The sequence below is a fragment of the Urtica dioica genome, chromosome 11 (assembly GCF_054948205.1).
Source record: "Urtica dioica subsp. dioica isolate 48M chromosome 11, U.dioica_male_clone48M_v1_H2, whole genome shotgun sequence".
Lineage (NCBI taxonomy): Eukaryota > Viridiplantae > Streptophyta > Magnoliopsida > Rosales > Urticaceae > Urtica > Urtica dioica.
Window position 1 is genome coordinate 19,630,545 of NC_142766.1, and position 27,917 is coordinate 19,658,461.

Here is a 27,917-nt window from a genome sequence, read left to right on the forward strand (position 1 = left end):
AGGCATAAGTTCAATCCCTAGAATATTCATTGACGTTTTTATGGTTGAGCATTGAAAGTTACACTTAAATGTCATTTAATGTAATTGAGTGTGCTATGTATACATTGACGGACTTAGGAATTACGTATATGAGGGAGCAAATTTGATAAACAATTATTTATGGGAGTATAAATGAAAAAAAAAACATAATTTTGAACTAAAAATATAAAAGTTTGACAAAAATTATAATTTTTGAAAGTTCATGGGACCATCTACGGGATGGCTAAAAACTTGCAAGCATTTTTTTAGACATAATTAAATTATCTTTTTTAATTATGGTGCTGATCAATTTGGACAGCTCAGGATTTGTAGCTAAGCGTTTGAGAAAGCTCATCATATATCCAAAGCAAGTTAACCAAATTTATGATGCCTAAAAAGTAAAAGGACAATCGGATCGGCCAATAAAAAGAACAATTAAAGAAGATATAAAGTCGCATAAGACACATATAATGATAGAAACACCATTATAGTGGACCACTAAAAGATGGGGATTTGTCACATACGTTTGCGTAAATTTTAAATGAAATAAAATATACATGCATTTCAATTCTCAGCCGACCCACTTGATCACTCTAAATCACTAATATGTTTATGATATAACATTGTAGAAATTGGAACGAAGCTGCTTTTCTTTTTAAGTAAACCCGCTTTTCTCTTGAATAACGTTGTGACTTGTGATCGAAAACATGCCAGGTGGCACAAATCGAGCTATGATGAAATGAAACTAATTGGAATTTTATATGGAATTGATGTCGTAAACTACTATTCAAAATTTTTTTTTTTTAGTGTGGGAATTATGCGGCTGAGAGAGCGACTTTATTTTGGCCGGTGCCTCCTCGTATAGTTTTATTAGTCCATTATTAGTCATTGATGTAACATTATTATTAATCATAGCGATTTCCATCACAATTAGTTGAATGATTTATAATAGAATACTATAATGTAAAAAAGAATAGCGATAAAAGTATAGGAGGAGCAATGCAATATAGATTAATGTTTTTTTATAAGCTATGCTTAATAACAATATAATAATGGTCCAAACAATAGTATATTATGCGAATTAATTAGTATGCTCTAAGGGCTGTTGAACAATTTATTCAGCTTATCGAGTGTGATATGACTTTGATTTATACATGTTTCTTTATCTCTGAGATTAACGATATCATTTGATTATTCCATTGACATTACTAAGTAGTAGATATGTGTCACCATCCAATTGTCACTAATTTGTTTTGAAAATGAATGGTATTATATTTTTACCATGTATAACTCGCAGATACGTGTTTATGATGCCAAATTTTAGAAGTTAGTCATCATACATTTTTTTAGAATAAAATTATTTGGAGATCTTGATATGCTTAGTTTTATTAGTATATTAAATCATTTGGATAAACATAATTTTTCTTATCCATGTGTATTAGGCAACTTCAAATATCAATATATTATTGAAGGTCTAATAATAAATAACATTCATAAATTAATTTGGAAGCAATTGAGATGTTATCTGCAGCATGATGTGTCAAGAAAATCTACTTATCTTTTGTTCAAAATATAAAATATGTTATTCTAAATAAAATACCAAAAAAAATATATGTTTGTCTGTTTCATCAACAATTGAATTGATTACATTTTATATGCTCGCGCGCACACATACACACACATAAAACGAACAACAACTTTATTAATTACAAAACACGGAATTTTTTCAGATATGAAGAGTTATAATTTTATGGGGGAAAACATATAAATATAGTGTTCATCAAGCAAACAAAAGAATTTAGATAAATTGAATTATATAAGATAAAATTCAATCCGATTTTTAAAGCTTTTATATAGTTAGAGCTTAGAGGTATTTATGAGTAAGAAATTGAACATGTTTTGATGAATAATAAGTAAATAAAATTGTTTGAATTGTAGCTCTTGAAATTAATCTAGTTAACTAGTTCGGGGTCCAAGTGGATCCATCTTGACAAGACCCACGTTTTCTCAGTGACATCCTCCGAACAAATTCCAGTATTGTCACAGGCTCCCACATCACTTCACATTCGCCTCGACGAAATTCACTACTTAAATTTTAGTTTTCTTATATGTTAATGTGTGTTTTATTATGTTTATAAGTAAAAATATAATCAACAACCAGGGTTTACAATAGAACAACACTATTAACGTTTTGAACTAGCCAACTAGTTTTCTAATCTTGAAATTCAATTGTAACAAACTTTCTAATTTAATAAATATATAAAGCATAATATAAAGAAAATTGTGGTGTTAGACACCCGTTCAATTCAAAATAAAATGTCATCATGTATCAAATAGTATTTTAGATTTGCGATGCAAAATAATATTTAAAATAGAACTAAAAAATGAATCATCAACTCGCGAAAAAAGACCACCACAACGAGTTAACATATTATTAGGGATCAGGAAATTGCAAATCTTCGTAAATAGGTATGGCAACGGATACGAGTAAGACTGAGTACACTTATTCACACTTATTTTGTTACTCGTACTCGCTATAATTTTTTACTCGTTACCCGAATTCGTTTACCCGGATTTTGAGACGGGCTGGGTAACGGGGATACCCGTCGGGTAAACGGGTTAAAAATATTGGACTTGTTATCCGTTTTCCCGGTTTAAAAAAAAAAGTATCGAGTCGAGTAGACCCGTTTACAAAATAAAAATCTATCAACAATATAAAATTTAAAAATAATAAAATTTATGTGAAAAATATAAGAGTGCTACTACAATATAAAGAACATTAAAATTCAAATTAAAAAAATACAAAAAAAGTTTTCATTGCAAATTGGGTCATCTAATTAGGTAAACATATAATGATTTATTATACTTTTAAATATTTAAAAGTTAACGGGCCGAGTCCCGGATAACTAGGTACGGTATGACTATTCTGTTACATGTACCCGGACCCGTTAAAACCTTAACGGGTATTACCCGTTTACTAAAAAAAGAACGGATACCCGACAGGATAAAATCGAACAACGAACCGGAACGCGGGTAACATGTCAAATTACCATCCCTAATCATTTATGGTTTCTCGATACTTTTCACAAGTATATCTCATTCCTCTGTGATTAATAACTTCGTTTGGATGATCAGCTCAACACAGCGCGCTCAATCAATTTTTTTTATAAGTATTAAGTGATGGCTTAAACTTGAAAGAAGTTAAAGAAGCTAGCAAGATTGCACTCATATTTCAATTTCATATATTGAGATTATTATATCAACATAAAACGATAAGCGGTACATCAATTGAAGCTTAAATTCCACACAAAAAATCGGACACTCCAAACCCGTTTTCCTAAACTAAGACAAGACAAATGGAAGGGACTAGCAAGAAGAAGAAGAAGTTACGGGTGATGTTTCTCGGTCTTCAGTACCGTCCTCGACGTCGAACTCCTCTTCGACAATCGTCTCCAATTTAGGGCAATTGGAGCTCTTCCATGGAAAATCAAGCAAAGCGGGGGCTACTTCGACCCAAGGCTTCTTCAAAATATGTCTCAAGTCTCGTGCCATATTCATGGTTCTAGGATTTCAAAACCAACGTTTATAGGGAAAATTGATACACAGACAAAGTTGAGGCTCTAATTTAAAGTAATGGTTTTTTTGGTACTAAATTTAGTTTGGTGTAACGATTTGTATCTGGAACAAGGTAACTACAGTCTTGAGGAAGGCATGGGAAGTTTTTTATTTATGTTTTCAAGTTTCTATACACGGATGTGTGGATGGCCATGATTTTAGACCTTGATGATTGGACAACTGTTTTTGTTTCAAAATGACAGGTCTGTTTTTAGCTACGGGTTGTTTCTCTTATTAGCAGCATGTTTAGAGATACCTAATTGTACATTACTATGCAAGACACACAAATCAGGTACAAATTGAAAGAGACCTGAAATTCAATCGGGTCAAAAAACTAAATGGGATTGGCATTGCAACTTCTCTACTATATAAAGGCTTAAACAGTAAGAGATGATATCGCCTTTTCAGGTCGCACCAAGTTCGGTTGGCATGTCATGTTATAAGAGATGATAAACAACATTGGACACTGCTTTTGAAAGCTCTGGCCATAATGTGTAGCTGCTAAAGGAGTACAAAAACCTAAGAATAGAATAACTAATTGTGAACCCAAAAAGGTCAAAATGGAAAAATATTTGGGCTTGTGTTAAAAGACAAAGTTTTTTTTTCCTCGTTTCAAGTCCAATTGAACTTTAGGAACAAAAGTCTAACAGTTGCATCTTACAATGGAAAAACTACCAGTCCAATTCACTAAATGAACTATAAACTTAAGTTTATATTCCATGATCCGATCACACTCTAATCAATTATGCTTTCCCTGCTAAGAATATTGTTTTCACAAGTGTCCAGTGAATGCCGAAACTCGTTCTAAATAGTCATCATTAGTGCATAATTACTAATGCTTATAATGAGTAAACAAAGAATTACTCGAGTGGACATATGTGCAAATAAACTAACCCATCATTTTGGGCACTACGTATAGATTCTGCAATGCAAATGGAATTACTACATTCAGCAAATAACATTGATAACAATTGACTAACACGAATCTGAATCCTGTTTCTCCTAGGGCATAGTACTAAAAATTCAAGTCCAACAAAATTACCTGAATGACAATCACATAACTTAAACATTTCGAGAGCTATTATAATCTCAAAATCAAAGGTATCTCAAATTTCATTTAATTTAAACCATCGTCTCCAACTTTATCTAATTACCTTGCGAAACAGCGAATTCCAAATCATATTTCAAGTTCCGAGACGGCCAAAATCCCTTCTAAAAAACCGCGAAACATAACATTAAAATAAAAATAAAAACAAAAAGTATCTAATAAAAAAAAGAGACAAAAATTTAAATTAAAAAAAAACTTTGCCCTTGGCTCAGTCGCGATCAAACTGACCGGAAATGGAGACTCAGTCGAGCGGAATCTCGACATCTCCGTCGGTGATCTCCTCCTGCAAATCCTTCGGATCCTTGTTATCGACGGTGCATCCGACGGAGACGCAGGTTCCGAGAATCTCCTTAACCGTTCCAGAGAGTTCTTTCGCCATGGACCTAGGCTTCATGATTTTGGCGATCTCGATGACGTCATCGAGCGAGATATTGCCGTTGTGTTTGATGTTTTTGGTCTTCTTGCGGTCACGCTCCGGCTCCTTGAGCGCCTTGATGACGAGCGCCGCCGCGGACGGGACGACGGAGACCTTAGCCTGACGATTCTGGACGGTGAGCTTGACTGTGACTCTCAGGCCCTTCCAGTCCTTGGCGGTCTCCTTTGCGATGTCTTCTCCGATCTTCTTCGGTGAAAGCCCGAGCGGACCGATCTTCGGGGCCAGAGAACTCGCCGCGCCGACCTCGCCTCCGGTCACCCTCACGTACACATCAACCACCTGCGACGGGTCCAACTTCGGCGGCATTTTCGACGGCGCTTAGGGTGTTGACGAGTGAGAAGAGTGAAGAGAGGAAGAGAGAGAGAAAAGGATTAGGGTTTCAAGGACGAAGAGACGTGTCTGAGCTGAGATTTTATATTAGGGTTAAACAGTTTGCGATATTTACGGATTTGACCTTTAGGGCTTTGTGGATCATTGGTGGACTGTTGGAAGGGTAGTTATGGATTTCTCGACGATGGACAAGGCTTTGCTTAGTGGGCTGTGTCATTGGTTCAAATGTACTCTCTCATTGGGCCGTAGCCTTATTCGTATAAGATTAATGGCCCGGAATTCAATACTCAACATTAGATTTTTTTTTTTTTTTTTTACGGGATTTGAAAAGAATATTAATAGCTATAATTTTTTTTACAAAAATCAACCAAAAATATAATGACGACAAAATGAATAATTCATTTGGTAAAATTACGTAATTATCCTTTAATTAAGTATTTCTAAACATTTATCTCTCTCTCTCAGGTCCTAAATCCATCTCAAAATGAGAAACTAGAAAAAAAAATCCCATGCACATACATATGAGCCCCAAAAAACCGAATGTGGTTGTGTCTTCCTTGTTGAGCGAAATAGGAAGACCACGACCAAGACTACAAAGTAAAGCAAAGTGTCTAAATAAACTCGTGGAGTCGGTGTCGTCCGACTTTGGATATCGCAATACGAAATCATTCTATCCTCCAAAACTCAAGGCCGAAATCAAATTAGGTTAACTTGTATATGCATGTAATTTATTCAGTTATTTTGTGTTTAGATATTGTTTGTGTATTGTTTTGTTCATTGAACAATGTGGTTTTGCATTTTATTGCGGATTTAATTTTAGTATATGATTTTTGTTGTGATTTGTGGGAATGGGTCCGAAAAATTCTAAAAAAAACGATATTCTTCAACTTTCCTCGCACTCTTGACAAGTTCGAAGACACTGCGAACATGTTTGAAAATGAGAAGTGACTTTTTAGCGGCTCATGTTTTGGGCGATATCTTAACAAGCCCAAAATTATCAAAAATACTTAACCACCTACATATGAAGATGGTGGGTCAATTTGATGAGTTGAAGGTGAGATAACGCTATATTATTATAGAAATTGGCAGGGAGTCTAGAGTCTTCATAAAAGAGCTTTTTGCGGACAGCTACGAAAATCCAAGTATAAAGAAGCTTTGGAGGGTAGTCTATACAATACTCTCTTCCATAAAATGGCGCGGTGAAGAATCGTGAAGTTCTTAGCTCAAAAAGTGGTAAGGTCGGAGCAAAACCTAATCAATAAGCGGATGAAGTTTTTTCTCATTCACTTTGTCATTAATGTTCTCCTCGCTGGTCCAAACAAATAAAGATCACAAACATGTCTTTAATTAAGCTTGACGAGGACTTGGACCAATTCAAAAAGTATCAGGGAGCATTTTAAAAATGCGCATAAAAAATCAGTTATGAGTTTGGAACATGTAATTTACGTAAAAAAAATAAGAATGAAAATTTTATGGAAGATGAATCTGTCAATAATCAATAAGGTAAAGAAGGAAAATGTAAAAAAAATCATTAAAAATATATATGTAGGACAAGTTAAGATTAACGTTGGTGTAAATAAAACATTTTGTATTACTTTGCATTAGATAAGAAGCCGTATTAAGAATTTAAGAAAAGATATAGATAGAAAACATCTTTTTCTTATTCTCAAAATCGAACAATGTTCGTTTGTCATTTAACGAGATCAGTTTTAAGTTATAAACAATCTAGACATTACCCATACAGGGGGAAAAAACAAAAAACAATGTTAGAGTGTTCGGTACACAATATTTGTTACTAAAATTTAAAATTCACACACAGAGAAATACATTTGTTATAAATGACTTAACCATTTGGCCAGTAAGAGTCATTGCATTATCACCACAGACAAATTAGTCTAATACATCCGTTATAATTTTATCAAAGAATTAGCAGTAAATATTTCATAAAATAGATCATAATCAAACTTTTTGTCTATTTGGTTTACTTTTATGGTTTTCCTCTTCGTATATACGTGGCAAAAAAAATTAATGCTGCCGAAAATAACATCTTTAAACACTTACTGTTTTATTTTAAGTACTCAATCAGCTTGAAATTATTATTATATTTATGAATTTTAAGCGAATTTTAGTGTTAGATTTTTTTATTTTTTTTTATTTAATTATTTTATTAAATTTCTTTATTTTTTATTATTAAATCTAATATTAAATTAGTAAAAGAAATACCCATGAATTATCTGTACTTTTTAGGGTTTTACTTAGACTCAAATCTATTAAAAGTAAATAGGTATAATTTAAAAGAAAATTGTGAGTAGGATCTGTTTTTGGGATATTTATGCTCAAAAACATAATTTCAAAATTTTATTTTTTTATTTTTTATTTTTTTATTTTTTTATTTTTTTATTTTTTTTTAACCGTAGATTGTCTCATACTTTATTAATTTGTATGTTCCGTGGACCCACGTTGAAATTTTTGAATACTATATTAATGCTCATAACATAATTTCAAAAGTTTTCTTTCATTTGTACCGTAGATTGTCTCATACTTTTTTTTTTCACTAACAATAAATTTTAAAAATTTGATTGATGTGTTTTTTTTTGGGGGTCAATTTTGGTATCCATTTGTATGAAGTATGAACCGATTATTTTACCGTGCACTGCGGCTGAGCTAAAAATTTCAATAAATGAGGACAAATTTGAAAGAAAAATTAGGGAGGAACAATTTAAAAATATTATATAAATATCATTGTTATTTTAATTGAGATATAATTACTTTTAATAACATCGATAATAATCATATATAAATAAAATCTTTATTATTTTGAAAAACAAAACAACTGAGCCGAGTGAATCTCGGCGATATAACAGAATCATATATTTGTTTCTCGCGTTTTTCTTTTATTTTTTATTTGACAAAGTCTACTTATTATTTGTTTGTCGTTTTATATTAAATATATATGTATATATATTAGCAATTGGTTTAAATTTTAAAAGGGTCAACCAATGATTACGGTTGAAAAAAATATAATATTTCAAAAAACAGAATCAACAAAATCTACGACGACGAGTCGAATTAGGTTTCCAACATCTCATATCTCTCTCTCTATATAACAGCACTTCACCTACAAAGGGAAAAAAGAAACAAGCCCAGTGTTGTGTAAAAGTCAGCGTTTCACTTACACAGAAAACAAGAGTGTACAAACCCTAGACACAGAAAATCGCCAACACACCCATGGATTCAGACCTATGGCACGCTTGTGCCGGCCCTCTGGTCCGTCTCCCTCCGGTGAACTCCGTCGTCTATTACTTCCCTCAAGGCCACGCCGAGACTGCCGATTCCCCGCCGGAGTTCGCCGGAGCCACCACCCCTCACGCCGTTCGGTGCCGTCTCATCGGCGTCGAACTCTCCGCCGACCCCAAAACCGACGCGGTCTACGCCAAGATGAGGCTCGCGCCGATCCCCTGCGGCTTCGGAGACCTCAGCGACGAAGCCGGAGAAGACTACGAAGCCCCCGCGCCGCCGTGCTCGAAGGTTCTCACCCAGTCCGACGCCAACAACGGCGGCGGATTCTCGGTCCCGAAAGCCTGCGCCGACAAGGTCTTCCCGGAGCTGGACTTCACCGCCGACCCGCCGGTGCAGACGATCATCCCCAGAGACGTCCACGGGAACGAGTGGAAGTTCCGCCACATCTTCCGAGGAACCCCGCGTCGGCATTTGTTGACCTCCGGTTGGAGCACGTTCGTGAACAGTAAGAGCCTCGTCGCCGGCGACTGCATCTTCTTCTTGAAGCTCGCCGACGGCGGGATGGGCGTCGGAGTCCGGCGAGGAAGGCGGGTCCGGGGAGGGAACGTGACGGCGGAGGACGTGGAGGCGGCGGCGAGGCTGGCGGCGGAGGGGAGGCCGTTCGAGGTCGTGTACGATCCCGGCGCGGCGGAGTTCGTGGTTAGGGCTGAGAAAGTTGATCGGCTTCTTCAGATGAGGTCTGCGTTCGGAGTGGGAGCGAAAGTGATGATGGATTTCGAGAACTCTGCGGATCCCACTCTCAAGAAGCCTTTTCTTGGAACTATTTTCTCTTTTCAGCCTCTCGATCCCTTCTTCTTTCCCTCCTCTCCTTGGAGGATGATCAAGGTACGTACAACTTTCTTTATCGATCGATTTACAGATGGTTTTGGCGATAAAAAAAAAAATATAATAATAAATTCATCAGGTGGTTTAGATGGTTTTGACTTTTGACGGAATCTAAGACTATTGCATCAAACTTGATGTTTAGAATTGCTTGTTTTAACTAAATCAAAGAAAAACATAGATCAGGTGGTTTTGACCTTTCTGACTGAATATAATACTCGAGAATAATTGCCTGATTCAACTGTCTGGAAAAAAAAAAAAAAAAAAGGTTTCACGCCCACATATCATTAATTAGCACTTAGCAGCTTAAAATAAACCCCTCTAAAAGTAGTACGTACCAGTATCTGAATTAATATCAATACTGTTAGATAAAACTCAAGAATTGCCTGATTTAACTGTATGAAGAAGAAGAAGAAGAAAAAGAAAAAAGGTTTTCACGCCCACGTATCATTAATATTAGCAACTAAAAAATACCCTCTAAAAGTAGTACCAGTATCTGAATCTAACATCAATACTGTTAGCTAACTCAAGACTTGCCTGATTTAACTGTATGAAGAAGAAGAAAAAAAAAAAAGGTTTTCACGCCCACGTATCAATAATTATCAACTAACAAAAAACCCTCTAAAAGTAGTTCCAGTTTCGTGGTTCGTTTATTTAGTTTTATGTAACCTTTTATTATTATTGCATATGATTGAAGAACAGACACTGATGCCCTAAAAAAGTTGCTTTACAAGTGCTTGTTTGTATACATATATAATATTACATAATGTGTATATGGTCAACCATTCACAGGTTGTATGGGACAGAGAGAATAATGGTAATAATAGTCAATCACAGAGCCTGGTCAACCCTTGGTCAATCTCGTTCCAACCTAACATGATTCCAATCCCGGTGTTCGACCCCATAGCTCCCAACCAGAAGCTCCTAATTAAGAATCACAGTATCAGAGATGACCGTTCAAAGTCGCCGGTAATCCGACCGTCGGAGGAGAAGGAATCCGGGCCGGCCACCGGAGCCAGCAACATCACCACGGAGGAGTTTGTCTATAACGTAGACGACGAAGAAAATGTGGTTGACAAAATTATTGGTCAAAAGGTGGTGCGCAAAGAACTTATGCTCTTCGGATTCGACCTCAATAATTCTCCTCCTCCTCCTCCTCCTCCGGCGGCGGCGGCGCCGGAAAACGAGGATGCCAAGTCAGACGTGCCAGTCTTGAGGTAGTGTGAGTGAAAAGTGATCATGTGTATATGTTATATATTATTAATTCTGCTTTGATGAAAACAGTTTCAATTTTTTTTTCTTTTTTTTTTGTGTGAAAATTAAACGATGAATAATTGGTCTCGTGTGATCTTTGATGTGATGTTGTGCAGTTGTGTTATTCCTGAGAAGAAGGAGGAGATTGAGAAGAAGAGAAAGACAAAGAGTTTAAGAAGTTCGATTAGCTCAATCTTGAAGAATATAAATGAAAGGTGATTATGATTAGTTGTGCTTATATAGACTCGCTTTTGGTGTTGTTGTTGATCATATCTCATAGTGATTGTGGTGACATTATTTCGCAGGAAGAAGATGAAGAGATGTGATCCGTTAGAGATTGGATTGGCGCTTCCCAAGGAATGAGAAGCAGTGGAGTTTTTCCACGTCTACAGTACTATTTTTGGATGAAGAAAAAAAAACTTACTTCATCATCTTTAGTTCCTTTATTTATTTGTCTAATATTGGATTTTTTTTTGGATTGGCGCACATTTTTTTTTTTTTGTATAATACTTGGAGTGGACCATTTAAATTTATGTTTCTTTAGGCATTTTTTTTTTTTTTTTTTTTTGTATAATACTTGGAGTGGGCCATTTAAATTTATGTTTCTTTAGGCTTTTTTTTTTTGGTATAATACTTGGAGTGGACCATTTAAATTTATGTTTCTTTAGGCATTTTTTTTTTGGTATAATACTTGGAGTGGACTATTTAAATTTATGTTTCTTTAGGGCATTTTTTTTTTGCTGTATGTTATGATTAGGGACCTCTCATTTTGTAGTATAATTTCTAAATTTCTTAATTTGGTCGCGCTGATATAACCAAAATTATTAATTTTATAGTTGTTGAATGCCACAGATCCTGTGTTCCTACTTCATATGTTTGGAAGTCCCAATAGGAACTAACATATGTTTATAAAAGTATATGTTATTCCTCTTCATTATGCTGATTTTTTAAATGAATTACATGATACTATTTTTAAAAGTAAAAATTTGAACTGACATTATCAGAATTAAGTTAAATAATAGGTACGTACAATTACAATAGTAATTCCTTGGATAGATAACTAAGATAAAAATAAAATGGACACTTTCACTGACTGTCTTATGACCTTATCTTCATCTGGCTCCACGTAGCTTAGACAGTTCCACATCAAAAGCTAACACTACAACTGTTAAATTTTGTGTTAAAGTCACCGTCACAATATGGGTTTAATCTTGAAAGCATAGTAGACACTAGCTTGTAATAGTTCAGGAAATCATCTCCCTCTTTCTTCTGATTTTGAAGGTCTTCAGTTTTTTTTTTTTTTTTCCGGATAATATGCAATGTTGTAGCCCATAGTATGTATGGACAAGTTTGCAATCGTAAACGGAGTCTACGTAAAAAAAAATAATAATAAATAAAAAAATAAAAAATTGTCACACTAAGATTTCTCAGAGCAAGGAAAGTAATACTGAGTTTATCAAAAAGCTCGAGGAAGTTGTCAAGGAGTTTCATTACGAGGTAGAGATAGATTTTCTGGCTTATAATTTTTATAGCTGAATTTTCGTAACTGATTGCCTTCAATAAAGCATATGAATGTCCTAATTTGGAAAGACACAGTCCCTGATTATGGTCAACGGCACTGATGAATATGATGCGTGTGAATATCTAGTTCTTTACTGTTGTGCCGCTATGTGCTTGCTAATATGTTTGTGAGAAAAGCTTTGACAACATCATCAAGAACACGGTCTGTAAACCTCTTAGCTAGATAGAGTTAGAGTCAGAGACGATTTTGAAGTCTTAAACACGTTCTGGTATTGAAACTTGAAATCTATTTACCTTGAATTTTTAGTTGAATTTGCGAGTATATTGGCAATTGACCCGTAAAAGAAGTCATTGTGAATTAGATATTTTTGGTTGATTTTTTCCTCTTCTCTTGATGCGTTAGGGTTTTGATTCCTCAAAGTGTATTGAACAATGGGTTTTTTATTTTTGTTGTATGACCAGAAATGATTGCAGGGTCAAAATCAAAAGAGGGAAACCGAGAATCCTTAAACGAAATCTTGATGATCTGATCTCTCTTGTCTTCAGCAACTGAAGCTTCAATGATTCTGTACCGAATCAGATCAAAAGATGGTGGTTTATGAGTACTTTGCTTGGTGAGTTATAATATTCTTATCTCGGTTTAACTAGGCTAAGTCGGGTTTTAAGATCTTTTAGGTCTTGCTTTCCCTCACAAGGAATCGATACTCAAGGCTACCAATGTGCTACTCGATCCGGACTTGAATACTAAAACATCGGACATTGGATCGGAAAAGACTCACATGACCACCTGAATTGTCGGGACCAGAATGCTCGAAGTTGTTGCAGAGGATACATTACATGGAACCGGGATTCGCATTGTGTCTAACAGTTTCGGTGCCGTGACCTTGGAACTACGTTTGTCTTTTAGATTGGGTAAGCCTTTTTCGGTTTGCTTACTTTCTGTATCTTGATGAGAATTTAGGGTCCAAAGTATAGATGAAAGAAAGCGGAAATTATGATAGAAAGTAGCGCTTCTCACCGCCCGATAATGTCCAAACTGGTGCGGATATGCAACGAAGAACGTATAGTCATTCTTGAATTGATCACAGAGCAAACATGTGTACAGTGAAGATTTTAAGTTTCAAGGCCACGAGAGACGAACAAGATATACACAGAATTCGTTTGAGCTTAGGACATCCACCTCGTCACGAGATCAAATTATTCAATTTTTTTCTTTTTTGTACAATTTATATTTATTCTAATCAGTTGCCTAATCTCTTTTAGTTTTGTTTTGTTTGTGCAGGGTAACCGAGTATCTACATTAGGTTGAAAATTATGGACTTATGATGAATGTAAAAAACATGTAATTGTATCAGATGCTAAAAAAAGCAGAGTATATCATGGCTAAGACAATGCTATAAATCCAGGTTCTAGCCTCGTGGTTACGCAGGCTCTATGAGCTAATACAATTGCTTTCATTAATAATAGAATTTAAGATATCTTTCATGTCTCACATGTGTCTTTGATCTGAATTTATTCTGTATGAGGTTTCATTTATGATTTTCTAATGTTGGAGAGAATCGGAAGCTAATAGCTCTTTTGTTGATCTGTCGCAAACAAAAGCTTCATACTAATGGTGTTGATCGCGCAGGAAAGCCCAGAACTTTAATGATGAGTCAACAAACGAATGAATGCCTTGAACCAGCGATTTAAGCTTCATACTCTTTTGTTTTTATTTTTGTTTTGAAGACTCTACATATGTATAAATAAAACATGGAAGATCTCGAAAGTTGACTCAAGTCAAAGCCGAGACTAGGAAGTTCATCTTTGCATAGCCAGTTTAGAATGAATCATTTGGAAGTGCGTTTTCCACTCAGCGTTCACTCTATCTAACCAGTTTCAGAATCAAGGAGAAGAGTTATCATTAAATACTCGAACCGATGATCTGGAGGGTATTAAGAAATATGAGATGATAAATATAGCCTCAACTTTGTTGCATGTATGTATCTTTTATTACTGCATATACATGATCAAAGCCTTTTTTTTTTTTTTTTTCTTTTTGTCATTTCTTAGTGTTCAATTTAATGTGTGTAATTTCCATACATTCTTTGTAGTTACTTGTAAGACTCGTAATATTATGAATTTATTGTAATCCATTTTATTTTAAACATATTTTAATTTATTTGTGAATATTTTTCGGATAACCTAAGGGTTATATGGGACTGCCTCACCAATTGCAGGCCGGTTAGGGTGGCTAAAAATTTATTTTTGTGTCATAAGTTATTCATGGTACAATAACATTGTTTGTCATTACTTATTAAATTTGCTTTTTAGGTTTTTTGAAAAAATTAATTGTTTTGAACTGTTTAGTGAAACAACTTTTTAATAAAAGTTATAAAGTGGTAACTAGCTTGATCTAGTCGTAATCTCACACATAATTCGGCGGAGAGGTCCTAAGTTCGTACCATTTAGACTGTAGAAGTGCATGTTCCCTTAAGATTTTTCATAAATTATGTAATCTTGATAAATAGTGCCACTTTTAAAAAAAAAAATTATAAAAGCGCTTATGATCAAATCAACATAACTTTTAAAAACTGAAATTCATAGCCTAGCTTTTGATAAAACAATTTTTTTTAATACATTCTACTTGTGTTACTAACAAAAGCTAAATTAAAACAGTTTACAAACACTTACTTATTTAAAAACAAATAATTTTTTCCTATCGCACTTTCTATTTGTATGGTGAGTCAAACTTTTTCTCTAGAAAATTTTCGGAAGGGTAAATTGTCCCACATGGATGAGTCAAGTAAATGCGAATGAAAGAGTTTGAAATATGATTTTTTTATTGCAGGCCAATTTGAAACAATGCTTATCTAGAATAACCACTTCGATGTTCTAGTGGATGCGGCAAGACCTCTGACCAATCTGCTTACTATGCCGGAAAAATATCTAGATTTTATTGTATTAGACAACATGCAAAAAAAAAAAAAAAAAGAAGTATGTTGTCAAAATAATATCTAGATGTTTGTTAGCAAACAAAACATCTCTTAATTTCTGGAGAAAGTCTGGGCAATAGGCTTTTTCTTTGTCCACTTTTTGAGGTCTAAACACAGCTCCATCCTTCTCAGACTAAAAATCAAAGAGATGGTCGAGTTGGTTCGTTATAAAAAGTAAATGAGAAAGTTCTCATTTTTAGTAGTTTACGATAAAGAGTTTATGGTAAACGTTTGTAAAATTTAACAATTAATGAGGCATTTTATTAATAGTGTAAGAATTCAGGGATATAATCTTTGTAACTAATTCTTTTTTATATATGATTATAACTTCTTAATTCTTTTTCTGAAGATTTAACATTGTTTATTGTTTACAATTTCACTTATAAGAAAAATAATCTCAAATAGCTATTTATATTGTGGGAAAAAAAATTAAACGATTTAAAACAGCTAGTATCTTAAAAATGTAACCGAATATAAATACTATTCTTGAAAATTTTCTTTTATTATTTGGGCTTTGATAATGTAACCGAATATGTGGAAATAGACTCCAATGACCGTTTTTTGTAATTTTTTTCAATAGTAGTCGTTGAACCTTTTTATTTTTCATAAATAACCGTTTTGAGTTTGAAATGTCTATTTTGCCCTTGATAATTGTTAACCAGATTTCAATAACTGTTGACCATATTTCAATAACTATTCACCAGATTTTAATAATTGTTAACCAAATTTTGATATACTAATATTTTGAACTTGATTTTATTAACTGTAAATCATATTTCAATAGTTGTTCACCAAATTTCACAAACTGTTAATCAGATTTAAAAAATTGTTAACAAGATTTCAAAAGTGTTTACTAGATTTCAATAACTATGGACCAGATTTGAAACACAAGGATATTTGTGGCCGAAAAAAAAGAAAAATGATTATTGTCAAAATGTTTTGAATACATGAATTAGATATAAACAATAACATGCGTTTTAAATTAGTTATGTAATTTTCTCATTAAATTTTGCACATAAACAAACAACAATACAAATCTCAAGATTTTCTAACATTTATGTTTTGTGCCCCTAATTATACAATGAAATTTACTCTTAAGTATATTACGTTTTTTTTATTATTATTATATCGTTGTTTTTATCAACATAAAAAAAATTTCTCATAATTGCACTCTACATAGAATGATATAACTTAAAAGAATTGCCATTCTATACTATATGAAAATGGAATTGGTAATGTTAAAGTTGTGTACACGATGATGACATATGTTAGTTTGTAGTAAGTGTGAAATTTTTGTTCGTACGTACAAAAAATAATATCCTATTACGAGTGTATATTATAAAGCATAAACCAGTTCCGTCACCATCAAACAATGTAATTGCGTGCTTCTAAATTCTTTATTTTTGTACTCCATCCATCGACGTGTTTTTAAAAATTATAAATTAAATAACATAAAAGTATTGTATCTGCCGCATTAAAGAAAAATGAAACTAAGTTCATAAGGTATGTACACTAGACATCAAATTACGTCATAAGGTCTAAAATAATGTTTATGATATCAATGTCATAAAATTTGGGTGGATGAGCTTAAATTTACGGATCGATAAAAAAAATGCATCTTAGTATAATAGAACAACTACCAAGAAAGAAGTATAATAAATGTTTATTAAAGAAATGGGCTACAAAAATCAAACAAGGCTCTCCAAATTGTGTAACACCACAAAGACAGTTGTCCAGAAAGATTAATGGATAAGTATGCGAATGGGAGTTCAGTCGTTTCAAGTTCCAAAATGTTGCTCTCATTAAAAAGCCAAAATTATTACAAAGTATGAGACAATATTGCTGTGAGAGTTCATAAATCGGCTCTTGAGTTGAGAAAGAAAAGTGTTCCAAAGTTGTAAGTTACAACTCCACTCGAACTCCCACGAAAATGTTATCACTTTCGTCGAGTACGTCATTATCCATGACCATAAGAAAGAAAGGAAAATAAAAAAAAAATGGTCTTCGAGAAGCTGATTGACGTTGGAATATTATTATTAAATTATGGGGATATCCAAAAGTATAAATAATTAAAAGTGCATTATTTAATATTTGAAAAATGCATAAACTATGCATTTTAATGATGCTCCGATTTTGATAAAATTAAACGCTAGATTGAATTTTAGCTGAACAAATAAAATAAATTGCAACCGAAATATATTCCAAATATATTTAATAAAAATGTAAAATTGTTGGCTTGCTCGCTGCAATAAAGCTTGAAATCTTTTTTTTAGAAGAAAAACAAATATTGTTATATGTATTAATTTTTTGAAGTAAGATGGAACTTTGCAATCTCTTCACCTACACACACATCACACGCACCTTCAAAGCATAGTTAATAGACCTACAAGTCACAGGATAGATAGCTGAGTGATGATATCTCGTGTTTTTCAGCTATACATAATTACAATATTAAAGAATGGGGACTCAAATGTCATATGATTAGAGATACAATATAAAGGAAATGGATAAGATAGAACTAATATAAAAATCTATACCTAACTTATGTTAATTATAAGTACAATAGTATTTGATAGTTAACGTTACCATTTGAGTATTACATAATAAGTATTTATCGTCTTATAAAGTGCTTGAGAACTATTTCAAACTTGAAGTATTCATTCAAAATTAAATAAATAATGCTTATCCACTAATGTTAAAACATGCATGGACCAAATAATGGCTATTTTGGGTAATTGTTTTAGGGGACCTATAGGCTATGATTTTAATTATTTACCTAAAACTCGATAAATGAAGTTAAATGTCTATTCCAGCTAAAAAAAGAAAAAGAAAAAAGAGAAGATAATGGTCCATTCTATAAAGAAAAATGGGCAATTCCATGAGAGGTCCAATTACGCCCACCACTTAAAACAACCGGCCTATCTTTTATGCCGTGAAAACGAAACCTAACAAAGACCCACTTTGCCTTATTCTCTCTCTCTCTCTCCTTTTCCGTTGCTTTACAAAACATTGACGATTTTATTTTCTTCTTCTTCTTCTTCTCTTCGTTGGATTGAATTGATTTGTTTGGATTAGTCACTTTCAACGATGTATTATTAGCTTACAAGTGACGGAGATGGGCAATTGTGAAGTGAGAATTAAAAAAATTCCGAGTCACAAAACTTAAACAAATCCCCTCTCTCAATTATTGAGCGGATTCTTGTATTCCATATAAAGCAAATATTTTCGGTAGTCATTTTTTTTTTTAAAGATTTTTATTATCCAAATATCCGGAAATTATGCCATATTTTAGTCTTGATAACGTGTAATGTTCAATACCCACTAAACCATGAAAGCTGTATTATCGACATTAGCTTTTGATGATCTGTATACATAGCAGTTGGTGCATTTAATTCCTTGCGAAACCAATTATGTGTTGTCATTAAAAGATAATGAAAGGCATGTTCAACTAAAAGATGATCACAAACTTGGCTTGGTTAGTTAAATAATTTTGTGCCATTTTAGATATAGTAGATCTCGTTAGGCTTCTTAACTTTCATTTATCTCTTTATTGAGATTTAAAAAAAAAAAAATCATAGGTATTGTTACGTTATCTCACAACCGGATCAACGTTGCGTCTTCCACTGCAGTAGAAGAATTAGTATATTGCGCCACAACATAATTATCCAATCACGCGAGAGTTTTCGTGACAAACGTGAGATTTTTGTAGTGCTAGTCGAGCATATAAGGACGTTGGTCTTTTACCAACCAAAAAGCGAGCGAAGTCTCAACATGCTCATGGTTATGTTTTCGAAAGATCGAGAGGTGATAAAAATCGGCACGCATTCGGGTGAATCATTATAATGCGGTGGATCGAAAGACAAACAATGTCAATTTTCGTCGTTTGTTTTCACCTCTATTGTTTTGGTAATCATTTTACAAAGTTTAGGCGTTGAGCTTTTGATTATATATATGTTTACGTAGATTTTATGTTATATTTTTAGGTACATTGATCGTGGTTGATTGTGTTCTCCCATCAACACAATATATATATATATATATATATATATATATATATATTTATATATATATATATATTTTATTTATCGATAAGCAGATTTTGCATTTCATATTTTGTGTGCATAATAAATATTTTAGTATTAAAATTTGGCACACGCTTAAACTATAAGCGCTTGATTTCATTTTATCGATTGGTTTAATTCGACTTTAGATCAAGCCTATATTTATTTTGGACTTTTAAGGTCTATCGTAAATCGTAATGGTTAAATACATATGTCATTATCTAAGAAGTTTCTTTGATTAAATATATTACATAATGTTTTAATAACGTACGTAATCGAGAAGTGCATGTCAAATTATATAGCCAATGACACAAGTGGAATGATACGTGGGTATTTGATGTCCGCGGCTCTTAAACTTGTCATGCAATTGTTAAGGTTTATTTTAATTATAATTATTTTGACGTTTCATTGTTTTTATAAATATTTTGATTGTAAATATTAATATTTGTAATTTTATTTAAATGGAACACTAGTGGCATTATACCTATATCATCATGCCTTCGTCCACTATCCATTCTCAAGTGAAGGCAGAATACGTATCCACTTATGTACCTGTTTTTTGTTGTTGATGTATATATCCACTTTAAGTAGGTTGCTACAAATATATATTATATTATATATATAAAGTAGAAGAATACTTATACTCACGAAACAAACAGTGTTTTCAATGAACTTTTGATCTTTTTTTAGATGTTTTTAGATTTATTTTTAAAAGAAAAAAAAATAAGAGATCTGATCTTAAACACAAGTAGTGTTCATTCGTATCGATTTTTTTATCAAAAATATAAAAATATATTCTAAAAACTTTAAATACATTTTTTTCAAATATAAATATTTCTAGACATATTTTTATTTATTTTTTGTTACAGATTAAAATATATTAATTATTTCATAGCAAACGCGGAGCATACTACTTATATATATATATATATATATATATATATATATATAATCAAGTGTAGTTGCTTGTTACTACTTTGTGGATGGACGCAAGAAGATACCATTAATATAAAGAGCATTGTTAATTAGCATATCTCTGCGAAAGGCATCAGCCTGGTCCAAATTATTTTCCTGGAATAAGGTATAAATATTAATCGTGAGAATCGTACGAATCGCTAGCTTTAATAATATGAATGAGAAACGATAAGAAATGAGCATTTCATATTCATTAGTTAGTAAAATAATCATTACTTGATAACTTCCCAATAAAGTCTATCATTTATTATTTTCGTATTTAGTTATTTTCAGGTTCAAGAAATCTTACTTTATATATCTATCTCATTTATCTTTCTCTCTTACTACAAATATATATGTATATATATATATATAATATAATATATTCGACAAATTTGATATCCACAATAGTTTGTTGTGACCGGAGCAAATCAAATCGTACATTCAATTATTTAAAATATATAAATCATAATTTTAATACATCAACGGTGATGATAATATTAATATAAGACAAACTTAGTTTATACATTCTTAATAACGGTGATTATAATAGTTAATTAGATACATAGATTATTCATACAATGTCGAGGAGAAACAAAGAAAAATTAGCATAACACATACCATGCTTACACGTTTCAAAGGGCTCACTTATTAAAATATTTTTGGATTAAATAATATTAGACATATCGATTTTCTAGTGTCATTCGCCTATGCAAATTGAGTAAAATTCCACCTCCCAAATTTTTACGTAGGAATTTGTGCACTCAGAAAATTGATGGAAGCATTTCGACATTTTTAAACCATTTTCTCAATATTTTTAATAACTCATTTAAAAAAAAATTCATTTCGAAATGTTGTTTGTAGAACAGAAAAGATGGTGCAACAATCCGCCATCTTTGTCTTCTTTTGAGGATACGAGATCAGGCATACAAATTCGTCTTGAAAATAGATGTTCATTGTGGGGGGCGCAGTTCTAAATATAGTGCAAGAGACTTTGAGCATGCTCCGGTTGAGCAAGAAATCAGTTGTCTTTTTAGGAAACGACATCAAGCGAAATCCACGTGTCATTCCGATAGGCATACTTGTTGTATTTTCAAGTAAAACGCCTTTTGGGTGGCTCACTTGTAATTATTGGCCGCACATGCAATTTGGTGTGGCGGAGATGTGAATATAGCTTAAGATACGTTGGACATATCACACTCAGACAACAAACTTGTCGTATGATAAAGAAATGATATCGGGCATATTGAAATGAGCATGTAAGCCGACGTTCAGTGGAATTGACATCTTGGTGGCTCGATTGCAATTATTAGCCACATCTCATTTACTCTTGACATCGACGTGATCCCCAACGGATGTGCTTCGCCCTTCGTTTGAGACGTGATTATCAGAGGGTCATATTGGAGCTATCATCGGACGCTACAAAAGAGAGGGGTTTACTCAAATTCTCAAAGCTTTATTTTTTACTAAGTCCCAATGATAGATATTTTATTATTTAGGGCTTTTGATATGGATTATTGGAGAAGACATGGATATACTCGTCCAACGCTTTGCATCGGCCATAGAAAAGGGACATTAGTCAGTCAGATATCGCTTTTTAATTATTGGAGGGCCTAATGATCATGCTCGGAGAGAGAACTCATCGCGGGTAAGCGGCCAATGGGGGTATTTAAAAAACTCCATTGTTTTTTTTTTGTTTTTTTTGTTTTTGTTTTTTTTTAGAAAGGAGGGTGTTGAGTGATTCAAAAATAGTTGTCATATTCAGGTTTAGTCCATTTGAAATGGATTATCGGAGGAGACAAATCGGATACATAAAAGTATATTTTGATAATTTCGTAATGTACGAGCGTTCACACTGCATACTAATTATACTAGTATATATGCAACCATCCTTATTTGTTTGTAATCCGTCTAATATAATCCAGACCATTTATATTTTATTTAACGGCCCAGATTATCCATAATTTACAACATCAATGTTGAATGCTACAACATTGGTGAAGCCGCCTAATTAATTATATATATTATAATAAACATCTCTAAAAATTATAGAATCATTAATTAAAATGTAATTAACTAAGCTCTTAATTAATGTCGTTATATCAAAAGCTATTAATATACCCATTTTAAATGCATTTTCTTAAATATTAGATGGTGGGAAGTTGAATTTTAATAAGAAAAAAAGAAGAGATACGCATTGCCACATTACACCTTTACGTTAATTTTTTTAATCTAATTATATAATAATTAAGAAAATAATTCAATTTTTTTTTTAGAAAATAATTCAAAATAAGTATACCCAATATTATGTGAGATGAGTTAAACTATTTTTCATATTTAAGTAGTTAGATTATAATATTAATTGAGGATAACAATAAACTGCTCAATTTATCGGGTGTATTATAAAGTATCATAGAATTAAATACTTATGTAACAAAGTAATCTGTTTCCATAATATTTTAGTCATATTTATCCACTAATATTGATAGTGCATGTAATTGATATTATTCGTGAATCTAGATTTCGAAATCAACATCAATATTTTAATGCTCGCACACAGATATGTACTCCAATAAAATACTTATTTATCACCAAAAAATAATAAAAAAGAGTAGCTTTAATTATTTATTTACATAAAGAAAAGTTCCTTCAAGTGGCAGGCAAGAGATGCCTAGTTTTACACATTTTTCAAATTAAAGAACCAGTTGGAATAGAGCTATCTGGTTCCTGCTTAACCATACACTATCTTTAGTTGTATCCACTTAGTTAAATAAATCATTAAATGATCATCATTATTGACCTTTAAATGAATTACTTTAACACAAACAAATTTTGGCAAATGTTAAAGCAAATATGACACCACTATAAAAAAAAATACTTTATCCCCCAAAAGGAAGCATTAATAATTTTGTATGTTTAGAGTTTGGACTTTGGACTTTAATTAATCTGATCAGCAAATGTACACATTCTCCAAGACAACTGTGGCATCTAGTGATATTATTGATCTTTTAATTTTGCAAGTAACAATATATAATATTTATATTTAATCAGAGATTCCATTGGCTAATGGGAATTGATTAAGTAATATTATTAGTTAAGTTCCTCTTGCTATCGCTTTTGATCTGGTTTTGACTATAAAATAATCAGAAGCTTATCGTAAAATCTGAGGAATATAACTAAGCAGACCATGGCACTTAATTAAATACTGTTGAAGTGTTTGCTTTATTCTCTACACTCTAAACCATTTACATTTTTTTATTTCTTAAATATCTCGGGGTTAAATCATAATCTATAATTTCATGATAACAATCTAGTTTATCTGATCGCTATGCATTTTGTCATTCATCACACGCTAAATATTTATATAACCTAAATATATGATATACATTATACGTACGTGGTGACTGGTGAATATATTTTATAATGATGTCTTGAAGTCTTGATTATGATTTATTAAAAAAAAGTCATGTTTACTTGTCTTTTTTTTACTTATGTATGGTGTCGACAGTTTTTATAAGTAAACTGTGGACGGATCAAATAGTTTCTGGAGCCCGAATATTCCCTTACTATTTTTTGGAAATGTGTATATCCTTTTTCACGCGTTATTTATTTATTTATTGCCATACAAAATACGAGAAAAATACGCGGGATGTGGGGAATATTTTGAATTAATGGGATTGTATAGGGACCAAGAATATTGTGGAATACATTAGCGGAACGAAAGAAAAAATAAATAATAAAATATCTTGAGAACCGTCGCTGTTAAATTGACAATTGCACCACAATAGCCACATAATTTTATTCGAATGGAAGCCACTAAAAGACTAATATATCCCAATTCACTGAAAGAGAAATGAGTAGATGAGAAATTCTACCGTTATTAAAGGAAAAACATGTAATGTATAGAAATACCCATATCGTACAACCAGTGACGGAGCCAAAAAAGCCCATTAGGAGGACTAATTTGAAAAACAAATTTCACGGTGGGCTTGATTGTAAAAAATTTATAAAAATTAGGCCAAAAGTATAAATTTTCAAGGGAAAAAATGTAATTTTTTTAAAAAATAGACAAAAAGTGCAAAAAAAAAATTTTGAAGGGGGGTTTAAGCCTCTGCTGGACCTATACAGACTCCGTCACTACGTTGTATATGTATACACAGAAGTCAAATATTAATACGGATCACAAAATCTCTCAAGCCGAGGTAAAATAAAATATTTTTGTAATATACGTGTTAACATATTTGTATATTATTTCATTGTAATAATATGACTATATCAATACTAACCGGACGTTGATTTTAGTTTATTACGGAACTTTGATTTTGATAGCCCAATTGCTCTCGAAGACATGATAAACTTGATCTCTTGCACCACAAAATTCAAATTGAAAGAAGAGACATTTCACATACCTTGAGTTTGAAATTGTTATTTTTCTTACAAATAAAGATTAGTTTCGACTGACTTTAATTAATGTTTTATTAAAATAGTTTGACTAGTTATTTTTAGAATAGTTTGTTTAAATATATCAAGATGTTTTTTAAAAAAATCACTGGATTTTCAATTCACTAGCTTGCGCAAAAATGAAAGATAAGCAAATAGATATAATATAGGTGCAAAGTTGTTCAAAGCAAGGATTTAAATACCTTTACCGTTACCGTTCCGAGGTTTAAAATTTACTGGTAACCGCTGGTACCGTAAAGGAATACCGGGGGAAGCAAAAAAAAAAAAGAAACCGGTACTGTTGAACTTATCATTACCGTTGAGGAATACCGTCAAATATCGTATTTACCGAGATGAATAAAAAAAAAATATACAAAAAACATACATAATACGTATGATAAAATTCATAAAATTAAAAATAGTGTACAATATTTCAATACATTACCAAATTACAAACACAAAGTTCAATAGTACAAACCCAAATGACAAAGTTCAATAGTACAAACCAAAATGATAAAGTTCAACACAATCCACTAAATATCATAGTTCAAATTCAACATAAAATAAATAATTTGAACTAAATCATAAAAAACTAACGATAAATTTCGTGAACAACACTAAATATCATCAGATTTTAAGAATTGTCGGTATTTGACCACTTACCGGTAAGTTTCTGTCGATATGCGTAAAAATTGCCTAAAGACTGTCGGTAAGTGGACGGTTTCCCCGGAATCCAAGAAAAAAACGGAAAGTGAACGGTTTTGTACATTCCGGTACCGGGACTTTGAAAAAAACGGTTTCCGGACCGGTTTCCCCGGAATTTCAAACCTTTGGTTCAAAGAAACACCTTTCAATGAAAAAGAACACAAACGTTTTTGTTTTTTGGATAATGAAAACAAAACGTTTCTAATTAATGAAACAGTACGTAGAGAAAGGTATTAAAAAAATTTCCTTGAAACGATAAATTGAGACGAGAAGAAAGGAGAAATTGGCGGTTGTCGCATTTGAGAGGACAAGAGGAGGGGCAGAACCAGCTGGCAAGGGACGCGCTAGATCCGAGTGAGGGACCCACTTCACGTGCCAGCACACCCCGCCCTCTCCACATCCAGCCACGTGTCATATGTACACGTGTCGATAATCCTCGAACGTCTAAACAGAGGACCACCATCGCAAGCCCCCATTTTTGTCCTCTTCCCTAGAATCGGGTCAGGTTCGTCTCACCCCGCAAAGCGACAAAATCACCTCTCTCTTTACCTTTAACCTCTTTCACTGTTCTCTTTCACACTGTATTAATATCCCCTTCTTATTTCTTCACTGCAGGTTTTCCCATTTCCCAAAAATACCCTTTCTTGTCCCCTAGCTTGCCGTTTACGGACACGTGGTGATCATCTGGGCCGCGATCTCGGCACTTCTTCTATGGCTTTCATAAATGGCTAAAGTTAACGTTTTGTGATTACTATATTCAATAATAAATAAATAAAACAATAAATTTTGCCGCTATTGAGAATTTGAGATGTCACAATTTACTCGAGAGAGTTATTGATTTATAATAAAATGTTTATTTATTTTTTTTTCAGTTGTAGAAAAACGATCGAGAAGTTGGTTTGTTCTCAAAACGTTTAAAAAAATAACTAAAAAAACTAAAAGAAACCAATCAAGTGCCACGTTTCAGAAAGGAAGTGTCTTTTTTGTGGATCATAAGACTCCGTCCATATCTTCTACTACGCGACGCACAAAAGTCGCTCGCGAGATTTTGAGTCTTGCAATGGAGAGAGTGAAAATGGATAAACTGGGAATCCGACGTGTCAGTCACGGTTGTCATTTTTGAAAAAGAATGAGGCCTTTTGGGTAATTTCGCAGCCAAATGAACTCTGATTGGCAAAGCCTTATCCATTTTGCCCGCCCCGGTCCTTTATAAAATGCGGATCGATAATCTTTTCATTTCACAGAGAAACCAAACCAAAACCGTAAAAGAAAATATATATTAAAAAATAAATAAGAGAGAAAAAAAAGAACTTGATATACTCTCTGAAAAAAGAACTCTTATTACCTTTCGAAGGTCCAACAATGGCGACTGGGAAGAGCTACTTTGGGCGTTCGAACTACCGATTTCTCACCGGCGACCACGGAGCGGTGACCACGGACAAGGCGTTCGAGTTCGACGAATCGGACATATACGGCGGATCGGCTCGCTCAGTGTCGCCGGAGTTTCGGAAGACGATCTCGGCTTCGTCGCGGCTGGTGTCGAAGAAGTCGTCGGCGAAGCGATCGGCGGATCTCAGCGACCGAACCGGTGCGACTCCGGCGTCTCTCCCGGTGAACGTGCCGGACTGGTCGAAGATCCTCAGAGACGAGTACAGAGACAATCGCCGGAGAGACAGCTTCGATTACGATGACGACGAAGACTCCGGCGACTTCGACGATGAGAGGTCTAGGGTTCCGCCTCACGAGTTTTTGGCCAGGCAGATGGCGAGGACGAAGATCGCCTCCTTCTCAGTGCACGAAGGAATTGGTAGGACTTTGAAAGGAAGAGATCTCAGTAGGGTCCGAAATGCAATTTGGGAGAAAACAGGGTTCGAAGATTAAGAAAGAAGAAAAATTCTTCAAATTGAGCGATATATTATAATATAGCGGCTAAATTTTACAAGACCGGAATATATGTTTTTTGTTTAGGAAATTTTAATCCTCCTTAGCATCAATTTTTTTTCCCTGTCATTTATTTTCTTTCTTATTTTCTGCAATAGAAAGATGAAACCATTTTCAAAAATTGTTACCCAGCGGCTCTCTAACTCGGAGGATTTGTGGCTTGTAATTTAGAAATTTTGTGTTTTGGCGTAATGGTTTTCACGGCGATTGTACACACTATACTTTTTTTTTTTTTTTTTTTTTTTTACCTTGTACGATCGAATTGTCTTTCATGTATTTAATTTCATTTGTCCGAACTTGGATATTTTCGGCGTTTCTTGAGACTTATGGTCAGTTTCGGCGTTCGGGAATTATACGGTTGAAATATGAAGGTGGTGATGGTGGGGTCGTTTGGTAATTTAAATGGGAAAATAGGGCTGTTGGTAAATGATTGGTGG

General features: G+C 33.3%; 3 protein-coding genes and 1 long non-coding RNA gene across 8 annotated transcripts; 3 read left to right on the forward strand and 1 right to left on the reverse strand.

Annotated features, from left to right (window-relative positions):
- Positions 1-4,714: 4,714 nt before the first annotated feature.
- On the reverse strand, positions 4,715-5,587 carry LOC149382095 (Ribosomal protein L11 family protein). Its single transcript, XM_089600670.1, has one exon. It carries the CDS (start codon positions 5,481-5,483, stop codon positions 4,983-4,985), a length of 501 nt encoding a protein of 166 aa, XP_089456796.1. The 5' UTR covers positions 5,484-5,587; the 3' UTR covers positions 4,715-4,982.
- Positions 5,588-8,735: 3,148 nt separating this feature from the next.
- Positions 8,736-11,246, forward strand: LOC149382096 (auxin response factor 16-like). Its single transcript, XM_089601456.1, has 4 exons — positions 8,736-9,632; positions 10,422-10,846; positions 11,000-11,098; positions 11,189-11,246. The coding sequence occupies exons 1-4, from the start codon at positions 8,736-8,738 to the stop codon at positions 11,244-11,246; spliced, it is 1,479 nt and encodes a 492-aa protein (XP_089457582.1).
- Positions 11,247-12,258: 1,012 nt separating this feature from the next.
- On the forward strand, positions 12,259-14,262 carry LOC149382097 (uncharacterized). 5 transcript variants are annotated; one of them, XR_016293854.1, is made up of 4 exons: positions 12,259-12,380; positions 12,867-13,018; positions 13,100-13,316; positions 13,687-14,262. It is a non-coding gene; the product is annotated as an uncharacterized LOC149382097 (long non-coding RNA). The 5 variants fall into 5 exon arrangements; XR_016293855.1 differs by having other exon boundaries at positions 12,879-13,018; XR_016293856.1 differs by having other exon boundaries at positions 12,879-12,995; positions 13,080-13,316.
- Positions 14,263-26,761: 12,499 nt separating this feature from the next.
- LOC149382098 (senescence regulator (Protein of unknown function, DUF584)) lies at positions 26,762-27,681 on the forward strand. Its single transcript, XM_089602033.1, has one exon. The coding sequence runs from the start codon at positions 26,902-26,904 to the stop codon at positions 27,418-27,420; it is 519 nt and encodes a 172-aa protein (XP_089458159.1). The 5' UTR covers positions 26,762-26,901; the 3' UTR covers positions 27,421-27,681.
- Positions 27,682-27,917: the final 236 nt, after the last annotated feature.